Source organism: Odontesthes bonariensis, chromosome 15, assembly GCF_027942865.1.
Source record: "Odontesthes bonariensis isolate fOdoBon6 chromosome 15, fOdoBon6.hap1, whole genome shotgun sequence".
NCBI classification, from domain to species: Eukaryota; Metazoa; Chordata; class Actinopteri; order Atheriniformes; family Atherinopsidae; genus Odontesthes; species Odontesthes bonariensis.
In genome coordinates this window covers 4,535,243-4,553,717 of record NC_134520.1, presented here as the reverse complement: position 1 = coordinate 4,553,717, position 18,475 = coordinate 4,535,243, and the positions used below count along the sequence as shown (strand labels likewise).

At 42.3% G+C, this 18,475-nt stretch overlaps 1 protein-coding gene across 3 annotated transcripts in view; it reads right to left on the bottom strand.

Moving 5' to 3' along the window:
- Positions 1-18,475, bottom strand: part of LOC142400118 (cyclin-dependent kinase-like 5) — a 42,641-nt gene that overhangs the window by 7,649 nt on the left and 16,517 nt on the right. For all 3 annotated transcript variants that reach the window (XM_075484755.1, XM_075484758.1, XM_075484756.1), the window contains exons 4-12: positions 12,162-12,207; positions 11,865-12,001; positions 11,644-11,764; positions 10,978-11,037; positions 9,356-9,446; positions 9,046-9,235; positions 6,691-6,771; positions 5,715-5,881; positions 340-1,384 (exon numbers count right to left, since the gene is read on the bottom strand). In XM_075484755.1, the coding sequence (XP_075340870.1) occupies positions 340-1,384; positions 5,715-5,881; positions 6,691-6,771; positions 9,046-9,235; positions 9,356-9,446; positions 10,978-11,037; positions 11,644-11,764; positions 11,865-12,001; positions 12,162-12,207 (1,938 nt within the window). The remainder of the gene's footprint in view (positions 1-339; positions 1,385-5,714; positions 5,882-6,690; positions 6,772-9,045; positions 9,236-9,355; positions 9,447-10,977; positions 11,038-11,643; positions 11,765-11,864; positions 12,002-12,161; positions 12,208-18,475) is intronic.

The window sequence follows — 18,475 nt, the reverse complement described above, 5'->3', positions numbered from 1 at the left end:
TATATATATATATATATATATATATATATATATATTTACACGCATAGCATGACTCAGCATATATCTTAACTAGAAAACTGCATTCACAAGATATGCAATGTTCATAGATGAAGCTGCAGTAATGGTAAACCTGCCTTTTCGGTTAAATGAGTCACAAGAAATGGCTAAAAAACCTAAATCATGAAATTCTGGGAGTAAATTCTGGCTGCATTGCTGGACAAACTGAGACTGAGGCAGAATTATCCAACACAACCTAATGTAGGCATTTAATATGATTAGATCCTGAGGACTTAGGCTTTACTTTAGTTTGGAAGGGGTTGTTATGGGCTGATCACTGACCCTGCTCATGTCTTCTTCTCTAGAGGAGCTTCCAGAGTGGCGGGGCAGCGTGCGGTGTTGTAGCTGCGGAGACAGCAGCTGTAGGCTACTGGCTCTGGTGGGCATTCCCTGCCCGACTGACAGCCCCTCGTCTGCCCCGTGCGTCCGCTGATGATCCCTGCGTACGTACATGGAGTGGCGGTGCGGCCTCTGCTGGGAGGAGAAGGGGCTGGTGTACCCCTGACCGTACGACAGAGGGTCATGTGGGGTGGACAGAGAGTGAGCATGGCCCCTTTCCACGCTACCTTCCCCAGGATCCAGGGCATCTGATGATTTGGCCTCCTCTGAGGTCTTATGGCGGGTAGACGAGCGCCTGTAGGAGGAGTCCAAAGTGTTGCTCTCTCTGTCTGAGCGCGTGCTGGCTCGACCAGCTGTCCCGGGTCCCAGTCGTTCCACTCTGCGGGATGCCGGGCTGCTCGGAGCTGTGAGGTCGAGACAGCTGGAAGGAAAATAGCGAGACGTGGGCTCATCTGCATACAGATGCACATCATTTAAGTTCCCCACTGACTTGGCATCACTAAGTGTGCCATAGCTCTTAGACAGGTTCAGATAGGCAAACTTTGAAGAGGAGGGTGCAGAGTTGTGGGAGTCCATGTAGCTGTGTCGACCGTGTTTTTCCCCCGACTGAAGTGTGTTGTTCTTCCCTTCCACGAAAGAGTGGCGGTTCTGCTGTGAGCGAAAGTTGGATTTGAGGTACTTGGCGCCTGGACCATCTGACATCTTAGACCCCATGTTCATCTCAAAGTCGCCCTTGCTCTTGGCCTCGCCGGGACTGTGAAGATGGGGGAGGTTGCTGCTGGCCAGGTCCATGCTGCAGGCGGTGGAGTGGTTGAAGATCTGCGGCTGGTAGTTCTTGGGATGTAGGGTGGGGCTGAGGTTGATGCCTGCGGACATGTTGCCGTTGAGAAAGCCGTCGTTGCTGGGATGGACGTCCTCGTGCCGGGGCAGGCTGGAGCACTCTCTGCTGCTGGAGCGATGACTTCCTGAGCTCTTCCCCCCATGGCTCCTGTGCAAAGACAGAGAGCAAGGACAACATCACCTTCCAGTGCACAATGGCTGATACAAATGCGACCTTGAGTTAATGAGGGGCCGTTTAGGACTTAACTAGTGAGAAACTCTCACACATACTAATGAAACACTCTTAAGGCTGAGTTATACTTCTTTTAACTGCCCTTGCGCTTGCGTCTTGCGCGTATGTTAATGGCTCGAGACGTTTATACTTCATTTTGCTTTGTCGGCGGTTGCGTGTGCTGCGTGGCGATTCACCGCCAGGACAGTAGGTGGAGTAGCGGGTTTTTTCAATGACAAGCCTACTACGATGAAAGGAAATTCACCGCCAGGAGCTCTTTGGCAAGTCTCTCTTCCATAGATTCATGCTTCTTCTTCTTCTTGTAAATAGCCGGTATTTTGTCAGATTTTCAACACCTTGGGGGTCTAAACGACTACTTTATCGCCTGAAAATGTTTCAAATGTTGCTAAAGTTATATATTTACAGAGTTTAGCCTATAGCTTAAGGAAATCAGCTTTTCAGGCCGGCTGATTTCGGCTCGGGCAGGAGTGAAGTGCACTGTGTGTAAACGCTCTGCATACTGTCAGATCGATCAAGTAGTAGGCGGTTTCGACCACAGCCAGTGGCTTGCGCTTGCGTCTTGCGTGAAGTTTAGAAAATTGAGGTGACACACGCAAGCACGCAAGGGGGGGCTTGCAACCGCGCAAGGGCTTGCGTTTCGGCTTGCGTTACCGACTATAAACCAGGCTTTACACTCACAATTGAAACACTCTCACACTCACTATTGAAACACTCACACATACATAAATACTCTGTAAACCTATGCACGCTCATATATAAAACATTATACACACTCGTCTGAAACACTTACACATACATATGAGAAACACACACGCATACATAAATACTTCCGTGTCATATACACATACATATGAAATGCTTGCATGCATACAAGTGAAACATTTATACGTATCTATCTGAAACACTCATGCATTCACATATGAAAATGTTATATATACATATATTGTTGAACACTTATACCTTCATAAGTGAATCTCTTGCATATGATTACAAAGATATAAAAAGTTTAGATACATGTGCAAGTGTTTCACATATATTTGTATAAATGTTTCAAATGTGTATGTATACATTTTTCAATTATAAGTGCGTATGCTCTTACATGAGGATGTGCAAGCGTTTCACATGTATTCATACAAGTAATTTCAGTTGTGACCGTGAGAACGTTTCAATAGTGTATGTAAGAGCGTTTCAGTAGTATGTATGAATGAAATCTCACTAGCATACGGAAGGTATCTCACTTTCACCGGAAGGCGGAAGTAAAGAGTGCAGAATTTGAACAGCGACAAACTTAGTGCCAGTTCGGTAAAGTTGGAAAGATATTGGCAGATTCGGACTTCCGGGATCAATAACTCAGAAGTGAGACGTTGTTAAAACACAAAACACGCATATTTTCAACCGTAGTAAGACAGACAAGGAGCTACAACCTAACTTTCATCAAAACGAGCCATCCACGGAGCCACACCAATAACATTAGTGTTTCTGTGCAGCCGGCTGTGAGAGCAGCGAGCAGAGACCGTCTACAAAGTGCAACCCAAGAGAGACGTTACAAAAAATAATCATACAAAAAATTTCTTTCAAACCAAGAGTTGTAGTGTAATCTGTAGGAGACCAGTGAAATGTGTAGTGAGTTTGGTGACACTACACTGTATCCTAGTGAAGTTATTGGATATTTATTGATTATTTTTTGTAACGTCTCTCTTGGGTTGCACTTTGTAGACGGTCTCTGCTCGCTGCTCTCACAGCCGGCTGCACAGAAACACTAATGTTATTGGTGTGGCTCCGTGGATGGCTCGTTTTGATGAAAGTTAGGTTGTAGCTCCTTGTCTGTCTTACTACGGTTGAAAATATGCGTGTTTTGTGTTTTAACAACGTCTCACTTCTGAGTTATTGATCCCGGAAGTCCGAATCTGCCAATATCTTTCCAACTTTACCGAACTGGCGCTAAGTTTGTCGCTGTTCAAATTCTGCACTCTTTACTTCCGCCTTCCGGTGAAAGTGAGATACCTTCCGTATGCTAGTGAGATTTCATTCATACATACTACTGAAACGCTCTTACATACACTATTGAAACGTTCTCACGGTCACAACTGAAATTACTTGTATGAATACATGTGAAACGCTCGCACATCCTCATGGAAGAGCATACGCACTTATAATTGAAAAATGTATACATACACATTTGAAACATTTATACAAATATATGTGAAACACTTGCACATGTATCTAAACTTTTTATATCTTTGTAATCATATGCAAGAGATTCACTTATGAAGGTATAAGTGTTCAACAATATATGTATATATAACATTTTCATATGTGAATGCATGAGTGTTTCAGATAGATATGTATAAATGTTTCACTTGTATGCATGCAAGCATTTCATATGTATGTGTATATGACACGGAAGTATTTATGTATGCGTGTGTGTTTCTCATATGTACAGTATGTGTAAGTGTTTCAGATAGATATGTATAATGTTTTATATATGAGCGTGCATAGGTTTACAGAGTATTTATGTATGTGTGAGTGTTTCAATAGTGAGTGTGAGAGTGTTTCAATTGTGAATGTAAGAGTGTTTCATTAGTATGTGTGAGAGTGTCTCAATAGTTAAGTCCTAAATGGCCCCTCATATGAGTTGATGCAGAGCAACAACGTAATCAGTGAGATTGTGGCTTTACCAGCAGATTATTGTTGACCACTTTTGTTTCTCTGTTGGAGATTTATTATGTCAACGATTAATGACACAATAAACCTCAATGCCATTCTGGAAACTCCTCCCTCGCCACTTATCATCACCTCTAGTTGGACCCTAACTGGTTTATAGAGTTGGGCCTTCTCTCATCAGGTGAAAAAAGTAAACTTATTGTGGTCAGCTGAATCGTGCAGGTGATGGTGGTGCTGGTTCAGTTTAGTTGTGTTTGAACTTTGGTTGTTGCGGTTTTTTAGGCTTGAATGGCTGAGAAAAGTGTTCAAGTTAACAAACGATGACCGACTGAGATTCAATTCAATTCAATTCATTTTTATTTATATAGCGCCAAATACAACAAATGTCATCTCAAGGCACTTAGATAGTAAGTCCAATTCAAGCCAATTGGAATTCAATTAATTAATAATAATCATAATTCATAAGATTGAGCGTGAGAACCAGTCAGACGGTCAGTGTTTGTGAAGAGGAGTGTATCCAATAAGAATTGGAACACTTGTCTAGTTCCTGGCTGCCACAAAAAGCAAAGAGCAAACTTGATGGGACCTAATTATAGACACAACTTTTACAACAAGCAACACTCATGAGCTCTGTCTTGTAAGTTCTAGTTGACAAATGTACCAGATGGATCATCGAAGATGAGAACACATGTGCCTGACTTCAGGCTCATTCTGTTATCTAGGAAAAGCTGTAAAGACTCACTTTCCTTCCCTTGTTATCTTTTAGCTGGAAATTAAAATCAAGAGGCACCGTGTCTGGGTTTCCATTCACTACAAAGCAAGTCTGAAGCGATCTTTTGAAAACTTGCAAAGAAGAAAAATGAATCACGTACACTAGTTTGAAACGAGTACACTCAGCCATTTACTGTTGCCAGAAGAAAGCCATGTAGGCCATGTTGATTGTGGCTTATATTAGCACCGCCACAGAAGAAGATGTGGAGTGCTAACTGGAAACAAACCTCGGGAGAGAAAATATCCCAAATACCCAGTGGACATCCACAAGAGGTAAATGGTGAGCTCTTCTCCTGGAATCATTTTAATTTCTGGCTATATCTGAGGTATCATATAATATCTGGGAAGGTGTTGTTTGCCAAGCTCAGACCGGAACAGCTGGCGGCGTCGGGATGGTAAGACGTGATTTGAAAAGTTTCCATGACCTGTAAGCACGTGTCAACTCTTCGAAACGGTCACAAACAGGCTCAAGTTTTTTGTGCGTCAGTGGGAGTTTTTTTTATTTTACCATTTCCATTCACCTCTGCTTATTTATGTCTTCTAAGTGCAAATTAAAAATGGAAATGGAAACCATGTGGCATTGAATTATCATCTTAACGTCACTGACCAAGAACACAAAAAACTTGGAGGATTTTTGTGTTTTAGTAGGGGAGGGTCTTCTGATGCAGGCCAGGCCACTTCAGTATGTGGCTAATTGATCTCAGGGTGATGTTAGCTGGACACAACCCGTCGCCTTCGGATAAGACACATCAACACACGTGTCTAAGGAGACAGTGACGACTTTAAACTAACTATGGTGCTCGCTGCCGACCTGCTGGGGGTGTTGTTGTCTCCATGATGAGGCTTCCTCTTGGAGGAGCGCACAGGTGTAGGTGTGGGTGGGCCGGGCCGCTCCACCAGTCGCAGGGTCTGGAAGGCGTGGTGGTTCAGGCACTGCTCTGTGAGAAAGCGCTCCGTCGGGTTCAGCAATAGAAGGTTCTAAGGCACAAACAGACAGAATGAATTCTCCAGACAAACATCCTGGAACATCCTGATCTCACCAGCAATCTGAAACAGTCACGCTATTATGAGTCATCGTCATTATCATGTAAGTCAGGATGCTACTGCACTTCATTTTGTCTTCCAGTCACCCAACAAGTCAAACAATGATGTGAAATATGATTGGTGACATTTGCTTTTTTCTTACCTAAATATGTGCGTTTAATAACCTGTTTCCATAGACTTTAATGAATTCTGAATCCTGTATGAATGCACTCAAAGTAACACGTCATGTGAGGAAGGTTTGCGAATTTTTTTCTTTCGGGAAAATGCACGAGCACAACTCTTTACAAAGCATACAGCTTTGCAAAGATAATAAACAATCATATTTTGTTGAAGTGAAATCTGACCTCGTCTCAACAAACTGAGAGAGAGTGATGCCTGTCCTCTCTGAAGACAGTCCTGGGATGACATTGTGTTAAGAGTGAGTCATTATCTGCAGGGAAAAGTGCACAAGCACAGCCCACATTCTTGACATGGAGCTCCTATTTACAGTGCAGACACGGCAATAACAGCAGTGCTGGAGCCATGATATGAACTGAGAGATGCCGCAGCAGTGAAGAGGCACTGTGCAGTCACGGTGTAAACTGGAGGATAATGATGCACTTATCAGATCTCTAATTTGTGAGGTCTTTTAATAAATTGTCTGCCATTTTGTTTGTGACTCGAAAACAAACTGAAACTGGTAAAAGGTAACGATCCCCTCAGCAAGAGGAGCATCAGCGTCTAACCAAACCCATGAGCCTTACCTTCAGCAGGTCGAGCAGGCCTCCACCGATGATTCCCAGGTATCTTCGCTCCAACGTTTGGGGGTGGTTCACAGCAGGAAACTAAAGCATTAGTAGAAAATAGTCAGGACAGTCCATGTGACCGCTGGATGATAAAATCCCTACTTTTTAGAAAGACTAAGACAATAACACATTGGCCCTCATTTATCAAACTTGCGTAAGACGAAAAACATGCGTAGGTCGTGTGTACGTTCTTTTCTGCGCAAAGGTTGGCATTTATCAAATCCATCGTGAGCGCAGGAAAGATGAAATCGCCACGACAGGTCTGAAGCCGTGTACGCACTTTTCCATTTTGACTTGCGGTGACTGCAATAGCATACATAAACAGCAGCGTCACTAGTGCGTGCCTCATGAGTCGCAACAAATCCCTAGGTTAAAATTACAGACTTATCACTTCAAAGAAGGCCCATGTTTTATTTGACTTCAACATAAATATAAACATAAACGCAAATTAAATAAATTAAACAAGTACAACTCCGTAATTGGAAGAGTGATGGCTCATTATTCAACCGCGCACCCTCACACCGAACGCATACGCGCACGCGTGCCACTGTGGAGAGGTTAGGGCTCCTAAAGGGCAGGTGGATCTGTCTCTCGGCTGCGGGGGGAACCCTTCTATATACGCCCGAAAAGGTATGCAATATTATTATTGCATGCGGGGTTCTCCATAACATTGCCCAAAAAAAGGGAGTGCCATTTCCAGATGTACATCCAGAGGACCCCGTACCCAGAGATCCCTACCACCAGCCTGCACAGCTAAGAGCGCTCAGGAGGAGAGAGGAACTTATTCAGCGATTCTGATTTTTGGTAAGCATTCTGTTATTCAAGGAAAAAAGACGTAGCTCCGATCAGGCCAGCCACCCTCTCCTCCAAGGCACTCAAATCCAAACCTGGATCGGAGCTCCCCCCCCCCCCCGTTTGTGACATGCTGCGTCGGAGAGCTGCGACCTTCTTTGGTGGCAAATTTCATATCGGACCACTTCTTCCTGATCTTATTGGAGAAAAAGTAAAACATCGTTCAATTTTAGATTTCATTTAATCTGGAGTTTATCACATTTTATTGACCATCACAGTAGGGGAAAATACATAACTCGTCCGGTCTGCGATTTACATCGCCAACGCTGTTGACAGCGTTTCTTTGCCACCTTTCGTCTATCCATGTCGTAAATTCCAGAGGTGCGGCCTCTCAACCCCCTTTTGTAGAAGGCGTGATTAGGATAATTACGATGGATTTCAGCCGCCGGATTTATCAACAGCCGCTCGGTCTTACGATGGGATTGGTGTGGTACGCATGTTCTGTAAATCTCACTTGAGCCTCTGCGTACGACGAGTTCTCCGCTCATATCTACGATGCTTTCTACGACGGCTTGATAAATGAGGGCCAATGTGTTCCTGTTGGTACAGAACAGAGGAGTGAGTGTAATGAATTAATTACACTTACAATTCATTTCAAATGGTGTAAATAACCTGAACTGTGAGATAACAACTCAAACAAGCTAGCTACGAAATGAAATGACAGACGATACCTTTTTGACACTTTGCAGCTTTTAAGCTCTTTCAGTGCCACAGACATGTTCTCTTATTCTTTCTTTGATCTGTGTTTTGACCTGATCTTGTCTCAGATTCTTCCGTACAAGTTAGTTGACCTCATAGCTTGAGTTCAACAACATCCACTAAGAGGCCCTTACATAGGCAGGTGAGTGCTGTCCTGATTATGTTGGATTAATTCAGCTGGGCATAGATGGAGTTGAGTCAAGTCATCAAAGCAGCTCAAAATCACTGATTAAAGTACAATGTGTGCTACCTGGGCTCAGCTGTAAAATGTACACCAATATGAGGCCCGCACTGAAAAGAATGTTGTGTGTGTGAACCAAAAAGTGTATGAATAAGAAAAAAAAGAAAAGAAAAGCAGCATTATTGAGAAGGTATCTTCAAATTCACTGTCAGAAGGTTGGTTGGAGGCAGTGAAAGGATGATAAAGACGACCTGGGTCTGATCTATCACCAGCCTGCCACAGCCTTCCTTCACAGTGCATACAGGATAGATGATACACGATGAGTCATTGTGATCCAATCAGTCACGGCACAGCAAGCTCAGCCAGAAAAAAGAAAAAAAAGAAGAAGAAGAAGAGAGCATTGAGACGTAGCAGGGAGAGAAAATAAATAAGGGAGGAAGAAAAGGAGGAGGCAGAAAGAGACGGCAAAGAAGTGAGAAGATTAAGTCAAGAGTGACACAAGAGAAGCTGTAGCAAGAGCAACATGGCAGGAGAGCTCAGCAGACTGAGGGTAAAGAGTGTGAAGAGTGGTCTGATGTTACCCTCAGCCCATGGAAGCGAGGGTTGTTATAGAAGAGCTTCATCTGCTCCGGTGGCAGGGGTCCCAACACTTTCTGGATGGTGAAGAGCTGGTCAATCTCACTCTCTCCCGGGAACAGAGGCTGCCCGTCGCTCAGCTCCCCTAAGATGCATCCCACTGACCACATGTCCACTGCCTTCCCGTAAGGAGCCCTGCGACCACAGATTCAAGGGGTTGGTAATGAAGGCAAGGCATAAGTATAGCTAATAAAATGATATGCTTGTGTAGTGACTAGAGTCCTGAACAGAGCTAAAACAAAATAGCTGGTGTACCCGAGCAGGAGCTCTGGAGAGCGGTACCATCTAGTGGCCACATATTCGGTGTAATTGGCATCGGTTCCTTCTGAGAGATTACGTGCAAAACCTGGCAAAGGAAGACAGAGTGAGCAATTTCACATAATGAGGAGGTTTTTGATGTGTTCCACATGCTAAGAATTCTAAAAATGATTTCAGCAGGGTACCACTCTGGAAGCTCATTATGCTCCAAAGGTGCCAGTTACAAAGCAGATGAGTTCGGTAAAAGCTGCACTGATAAAGTAGATGTGATGAGCTGAAAACCACACTTGTACAATTACAGTAATCAGATTAGAATTGGAAAGTTATTTAATACACATTAAGCAACACAGCAAAAATATGAATCATAATTCTGAAGCAAATTCAGAGCAATAGCAGTCGAAAGGCCACCTTCTTTCACATGTTTCTAGCAATTATGCTAAGCTAATCATGCCAAGCTGGGGCTGCAAATTCAGAGTTAGAAATGGCATTCATGTTTCTACAGCAAGCAAGTGTAGATCTGAGATATGGAATGATACGAGTGCCACAAAGGAGAAAAAGATCCGTTCAAAGAAGAGGAAAATAAATGAGGAAATATATGCAAATATAAAGAAAAATAATAAATAAATGGAAATAGCTATATATATACATACAAGAAAATGTGAATAAGTTTAAGCATTTATTTTCACATATATCTATTCTTTTATTTATGTATATTTCTAATTTGATCTTTTTTAAATTCTTTGACCAATATTTAGAAAACAGTTTTTTCCCTTTCTGCTTGTCTTCCATTCTCTTTGCCATTTAATTTGTAACTTAACTTTGAACTTTTGCTCCGAGTCAACTGTGCTCGAGCACGACTTTCCTTGTTTAAATTCAAACGTCGGTTAAAGCACGTTTCTAAACAAACCAGAGGCAAAAAAATTTGTCACATCTTCCACTCATATCACACATACTTTGCTCTGACTTTTGGAAGACACACGACCACTACTGCACTTCTGGTGTGGCACTAAGCTCTATGACCCATCAGATTCTGTGATCCAATTCCAAGTTGAGACGCTCCTATCATTCCATACCCGGAATTCCTTTAAAATGATGAATTACGCTGATGCAGTCATGTCAAATGGGTCATTTCCCAAAGCTGCCTGATCTCTTCTTTACGATCAAAACAACACATGATGAAAATGGCTGCGCAGTCCCAAACGTAAACCTTCACAGCAGAGTCTGTTTGGCCTGTGTCTGTTCTCTCGATGCCTTTGGCTGACACAGAGCAAACAGCAGGTCTCCAGTCTCTCACTCCAGATTGCCTGCATGATGTCGGCAATGCCATGTTTTACGTATCTCTCTGCTTGTTGTGCTGCCACAAGACTGAATCAAGGCATGATTAGACTCATGTTTCCAAACATGTTTCTTTAATTGAGATGAGAGAAGAATACAGAGCAGCCGCCTGAGGAGCAGCAGAGCTTTAGATAAGCAGATGAGCACGCTTGCTGCCCTCCTGAAGCACCGGTTTCAGCCAAATATAGCATCTATTGAAAATACTCCTTGTGCATCACAGCGCTGACTGTTTGGCCACCTTTCTCACAGCTCATTCAACGTGAGGATTTATTAGAGGTGCTCACCAAAGTCACAAAGCTTGAGGACGTCATCAGAACTGATGAGAAGATTTTCTGGCTTTATGTCTGAAGAGGAAGAACACAGATGGAGAGTGAGCTGGCTTGGGGGGGGGGGGCAACGTCATTACATCGTCAGTTTCTGCCACCACACCTTCTTCTCATTGAGAAGACTAAATGAATGATTTAGCTTTAAAAAAAAAAAAAAAGCTTCTAGCGGGTAAAAAAAAAAAAAAGCACAGATTGTAAAGAAAAACTACAACCCCTTCACCAAACGGCATCATGTGAGCCTGGGTACCCTACAGGCCATTTGGATGCCGGCTCTGTTGCTCTTAGAGTGCCAAAAGCTCACATGGGCCATCTGGCTGCCTGATTGGCCGCCAGCGATTTGCCGAAAGCTTTTTTTTTTTTATGAACAATATGAGGGTTGGTTATAATCAACCAGTCAGACAGTATTTAAAACCTGGACTTTGTGAGAGAAGAATCAGCTCTATGTTTTCAACCTTAAAATCTGACTGGTTCTAGCTGCTTTTCATAGCGTGAGCTCAGACTGTGCCGCACTCTGAATGCTGCATGAGCCTCTCTCAGCTGGGAGGGCCTCTTCTCACCGTATCCCTCTGTGTTTTTAATCATGTGTTCAAACTAAGCAAAAACTAAGAAAAATACAGATACTACCTCGGTGAACAATGTCATGCTTATGGCACCAGTGAATAGCTTTGATTAACTGGAAGATGTAGCTGCGTGCTTTGTCAGTCGGGACACCGGTGGGTAACTCCTCAAGCAGCTCGAGCATATTCTGAAAGAGGACAGAAGAAACAAACAAACAAAAGAAAACGAAATGAAGGTCAGGTGGCAGCGAGGTCTTTATAAAAGCTCTTCCTTCAGACAATGCTTACCTTCTCCACATACTCAAAAACAAGATACAGCTTCCCTCTTCTGCGGAAGGCCTCCTTCAACTCGACAATATTCTCCTGCTTGAGGGTTCGGAGCATCTTAAGCTCCCGTAACGTTGTTTCTTTAACCTCCTCATTTTCTGCATTAGAGTGAGTCAGAGAGGGAAAAAAATCATGATCACACTGAGCTGCTGTGTACGATTCATTTGGGATGCAGCCAGCAGGAACAGAGGGGATGACCATTAAAATCACAAGTGTCCTCTGATGAGGACTTCTCATTGGAGACAAGAACTCTCTTACCTTCGCTGTCCTTGAATTTTTTAATGGCCACAATTTCATTGGTCTCCTGCAAGAAAAACACACGGTTGGCCTGTTCAGAATCAGTGCTACTTTTCACTGCTGCTGACATGAATTGTGGCAATGGAAAAACACAACAACACACACGGCAGAAATCATAAATGCACATGACTGTTGCTGCTTTCCCTCTTGCTTTATAGAAAGTTTTGAATTCAGTTGTGTGAACTTTAATCTGCAACACAAGCACACACAAAAAGCCCGCCTTATTAAAGACCTATTGTGTACAAGTTAACATCCGTTATACCTGTGTGTGTATCGTGCAAATTGGCAGTTCCTAACATAGGAGACATTTGCTCTTCCTTTTTGAAATACTGCCCCCTTTTTCACCCTTTCAGGCTGTTTCTTAAAAAAAACATCTGCTGTAGGGACACAACAATCAGTCAACGGGCAGTAAATAGCTGGGTAAAATGCCATAAAGTTGATGTAAACATGTTCCAAATATTCCTGCTTTTGCTGTTACATAGTAATAAAAACATATCTTGGGGTTTGGATTGTTGGTCCGAGCTGTAAATTATATCAGGAAAAAAGCACAAATCAATGATGAACGTAATCAATGAGAAGGGTTGAAAGTAAACTTTGCTTAACATTGAGCATGCGCAAGTTGGGTGCCACTATCCTAAATTAATGATTCACTGAAGAAATGTCGCAGGAATACAGAACCAGTAGATTTCGAAATGTTTTATGCTTATGAAAACAAATAATCCTTGTCAGGTTTGACTGACACAAAGTAGTAATAATGGAGCAAACCAAGAAATCAAGAGCTAATCAGCAAAGAGTCACTCTCATGGCTGCCTGTCCATCAGAGGATAGACTTTAAAGTTCTGATGCTGGTATATAAAGCTCTGAATGGTCTAGGACCAAAATACATCAGTGACCTCCTGACCCAGTATGAACCTTCCAGACCTCTCAGGTCATCTGGATCCGGTCTTCTATCAGTTCCCAGAGTCAGAATCAGACATGGAGAAGCTGCGTTCAGCTTCTATGCTCCACATGTCTGGAACAAACTCCCAGAAAGCCTCAGATCAGCTGAAACACTCAGTGTATTTAAGTCCAGGTTGAAGACACACCTTTTTTCAGCTGCATTTGAATAAAGCTCCAAATCTGAAGCTTGAGTTTCAAAACTTAATCACATTTTAACTACTGATTTTATCAGATTCTATCCATTGTTCTTATTTCTTTCTTTTTTGTTTAAAATTTAAATCATGCTTTTTATTTCTACTGTTTTAATGCATCTGTAAAGCACTTTGAATCACCTTGTAGTTGAATTGTGCTGTACAAATAAACTTGCCTCATCTATAACAGCTTCCTCTTCTTCTTCTTCTTCTTCTTCTTCTTCTTCTAATCCCTTTACAAAGTTCTCTGTGAGACGCCCAACCACCACTAGCCCCGTTTCTTGACATGTCCTACTTAGGCCTGGTATTTCTGCCCACGGCTCAGAGCTGTGCTCCAGTTCACCCCCCCCATCCGTCCAACCGTCCTCTTCCGAAAGCCAAAGGCAAGCATCGCACCACTCAGTGAAAAGCAAGCCCCCCCCCCCCCCCCCCCCCAGCACTGAGAGATATAAGACAACAAACATCAGGGTCAAATCTTTATTTGCATTACTGTACTGTCCTTATCTCGAGAAAAGGAGCAGCGAGCAGCATTACAGTCCTGACATAATAACATGGTTTACGTCTAATGTTGGCTCACTAATGTAAGGAATGAAACGTGATCAGTAGATAAAAAGAGTTCAGTGTGTCCGCAGGGCCGTAGAGTGGTGGTCCCAGCTGTCATTGTTCTGACAGTAGAATGAACTGTCTCTGTTAAATCAAGTCATATTTGAAGAGGGGATATAATAATATATCAATTCTGATTTACAAGAAGTCTTTATTGTAGGCACTTTATTGTATTTACAACTCACAAAGGTCCACAACATTAGACGCCTCTTTGTTGGCTGCTGCCAAAGATATTGATGATCAGTGTCATTTAAAAACCTAAAGAAAAGACGCACTTTAGCCGTAGCAGATTTAGATAAACACTTGCCCATGTGAGAGCAATACAATTGGCTTTCCTGAGATCTCCGTATTTGTTTTCTCTCTGACGCTACGTGATTCATAACCAAACTTTCTGAGTATTTAAGTAAATTGTAAAACATCGGGAAACACTGCATCAAAGCCTCATAGTCTGAGTGACTGCATTAGCTGCAAGTAATTTGATACTCAGCGGCAATATCTGGCCAAATTACTCTGGCTTGAACAGCTTCAATTTCATACAATTTCAATGAGATTAAACTGTTTATATGTATTTTATAAATGCAGTTTTTGGCTGACTACTGCTGTTTCTTTCTAGTGTCATTTAACAGTGCTGGCTATGTCATCGACTATGTTTTTTTTTCTTACAATTATAAATAAAGCTGCATTGAACTAAATCAAAGCTGGAAAAGGCCTTGGCGTGCCAAAGAATCCTTTCTATTATACTTCACTTGTACTATGAAGATTTTTCAATCTAGGATGAGTCCTCATCGGGATTCTTGAAACCAAAACGTAAGTTAAAATATTTGAACTTTTTTCGCTGAATTTATTAAAACGATAATGTGCAGAGGAGCCAGTTATCGGCACACCTTTCACTGTACTTTCCCTGGTCACTGCTAGCTGGACGTATGTGTGGCCGCATGGTTCCACGGGACTCCAAAAACCCATCAGCCAAATAACAGACACGCCTCCTTCCCAACATATCACTTCATATAGCACTTTGAAAAGTTCCTTTTTTGACATCAACATCAATAGAAAATGGCTTTCGACCCTCTCTGATATGGACACAGCTGCAATCCGGTCGACAGACTCTTATTGTTCCAGTAGAAGTAAGAAGCGCTGTGTCGCACAACCTGAACGTCTCAGACTTGACTCCTCACAAGCGCCCCTCCCACCGCCACCTTCGCAGTATGCTGCTAAAACTACACAGCTACACAGCTGACTGGAAATCTTCGGGGACCCCATGTAACCCCTTTCTTTGCTCTAATTCACAGCACGTTACGTCATTTAAGTTATTTCCGCTTCAAGTACCAACTGTACAATGCACTCCAGTCACGCAGACAGAAGATCCACACTCATACCTCATATGCTAACCTCAATCCAAGAGGAGATTATAACAATTTAATTAGTTTGTATATTATTATGAATTATCATGAATATTATGAGTGAGCGATCAGAGCAAAGTGCCGGGTGCTCGGATCCTTTTACAGTAACATTTTGCTCTCAGCTCATTAGGAATTCCCATCTGCCGATGAACTCCTTTACACGGGAGCAAAATCAAATTGGATCAATTATCGTCTAATATAAGCACGTTGTCACACTCCGATGACCCGTAGAGCACAGATTAAGCTCCTGAGTCAATCACTTGTGTGTTACTGCCTAATATCAGGCAACCCGAGCAGCAATATCAATATCTAACACAGAGCGGCACAAAGGAAGGGGATTTTTGTTTTTAACCAACACAAAACTTATCCAGGAAGAATTAGGCTGAATATAAAAAAAACAAACTATCCAGTGTGAAGTATCGTGTGCAAAGAGCTGCCGCATACGAACTGATTTTATTCTACATTCCAGGCAATCTTAACAGTCACTTCCAGGGCTTTCCCTTGAATCCTATGAATTTCTAGATCAGCAAGTATTATACATTTAAAACATCTGGAAGATATCTGCTGCGACCTGAACTAGGCTTCGGTCAAAGTTTACAATGTGGGATTCATGTTCAAGTTTAGCTGCTGATTCACAAATCAGTTTTTTTTTGTGCACTAGACTTTTCTGCGAGGTTTGACGTCTTTCCTGCACATATTCTGTAGATAATAGTATAAAGCGATCGCAAAAAACGCCAAGAGCCCATATTCACTTTATTTACACTTTCCAAACAAGAACTGCTTGGCTTTAGTGCGGGCGCCCTGACCGTCGCATGTCTTGGATGATCTTCCTTTTGTGTATGATCTTCTTTTCAGAGAAACCCTTCACATCGTGTCACTGAATATATAAATAGCATTGCTGTCTGACTCCACGTCCGCTAAGTGAAAGAGGGATTGGCTGCGACACAATCAGGACGATGCTTGCTGAATGCACCATGCATCTCGGAGGTGTATGCCATTCTGTAAACAGAGGACAGCATAGCATACAGAGGAGACATTCAGCAAATGAATGTTATAGGAAAGTTTGCAGGGGACCTGATGGGACAACTGCTGGTAAAAACCATCATGTCAAATAAAAACGTTCCACAGCACAGGCTGAAAATGTATCCTTGCAGTCAACAGTGCACGTATTACAGCAGGCAGGAGGACCCAGAGGAGGGGATGTATTTGCATTGTTATATGCAACTGCTGCAATGAGTTTGGCATTAAAAAGTTTCGTTCAAATAAAATCATGAGAAAATATTAAGAGTTTGGCTTTCAATAGCCAAGGTTTAAAAATATGAGAGAAAAATGATGAGATCAGATTCAACTTCAAAAGACTGACTTCTGAACTTCGCTGTTAAATTTATTAACAGCTCTGCAGGTTCCTCAATCCTCCAAAACAACACTTCAGAGACTTCAAAGTAGTTTTAATCACACTTTGTGTTTGGGGCATGAAAAAAACGACTGTCCGTACTTACTGACCCCACTTGTCAAGTTCATTCAGTTTTTTTTAAAGACACATCATGCTATTCGAGAGATATCCCAAGTTTTCAGCTGATAGCTCTTTGGGAATCAGCTTGTTGAGGTCTGAGCTCTTTGACTTTGCAACAGGCTGAAAGTGACAAAGTGCCTAAATATTCAAGAGAGCTGCGTCTTTCATAAATGGTCTGTGATGTAAAGACAGAACACTGGTGCAGCCCTGGAGTTTGGGGCTTCAAATAAACTCCAGAAAGCCTGGAGAACTATCAAAAATGACCTAAAGAACTCTCTTGTTCTATTCCACACATTGATCAACACATCTTAAATAATCTAAATGAACATGTATGTGGTCCACGCTCACGGCCTATATTGTAACAAGAAAGCTTAGCCTGTGTCACTGGTAAATCACAGGCTAATGATTATGCTTTTTTCTGCTGTTCCTGGTACACTGCTTTGGCCATTATTGAAATGAGCTGGGTGTGGCTGTATTTGGAGATAAGTTCTACTTTAGAAGGATACCTACAGAGCTGGACACTCTCACCGGTGAAGTTTATGATTTGCGGCCACACTCTTATTTGATTGTGGTTAGTAAATCTGCCCCGTCATGCTGTTTGGCTTACAGCTTCAACTCTTCCTCAGTAGATCTTTTTATATATATACGATACCCAACAGGCCCTGTGATGATAGATTTTCCTCTTTTGGCCCACTGAATACAACTAAATTGCAGATTGCTGAAGCAACACTTCAGGCAATGCAGACAAGTGTAGATGATATTCAACATGAGACCCCACATGTCTCTGGATATAACTCCAACCTACTTTAACACTGGAATGGACTTTAACCTCTAGGTACGGTAGACGTCATAATTCAGAAGAACTTTTTCATTACGTAAAAAGGGAATTTCACAAACAAAACTGGGGCCAGTGACGCCAGATTGTTTTTTTATCAGCAAGTACTGATGTGAAGGTTTGGGTCTAAGGCAAAGATACTCATTGCGCGGCTCGCGAGCCAATTGCGGCTCCTCAAGCGTTAATTGGTGGCTCACACTCGCATAGTAGCTTATAACAATATGGTAACAATAACAATAGTTTTTTTCAAATAAAATACAGCGAATACTGCACAGTATTAAGTATTTTTATTAAGTTTGCGTTTTTGTAGTATTAAGTATTTTTATTAAGTATTAATTAAGGCTTAATGTTGTTTCCTAAAGGGGGCACTGTTAAACCTGGCAACGCAGCCCGCTTAAACCACCGTCACACTTGACCGCAGTGCACGCTAGCTCCTTTAGCCAGCTCGAGATGCAGGCACAATGGATCGTTTTTTAATTAAAAAAATGCAAAAACCAGCACAAAAACCATGCTCACACTGAATGTCTCACTAATTACAACAACAAACTACAAATACAACATGAAGAAAGTCAAGGACATGCATGCCAGCTTCCGCTCATCCCAGTATTAAAGGTGATAGAGAATGGTTGAATGGGGCATTAATCCTTGTTCTGTGATGTGATAAAAAAAAATTGGTTGGGTCTGTAATGGCTCAGAACCTCCCTAAAAGGCTCTCTGAAACAGCTGTTACTATGCTGGGTTTAGAATGCGTCTTTTTCCTTATTAGCGTCGTTTCAGAGCTTATCTGGCAACCT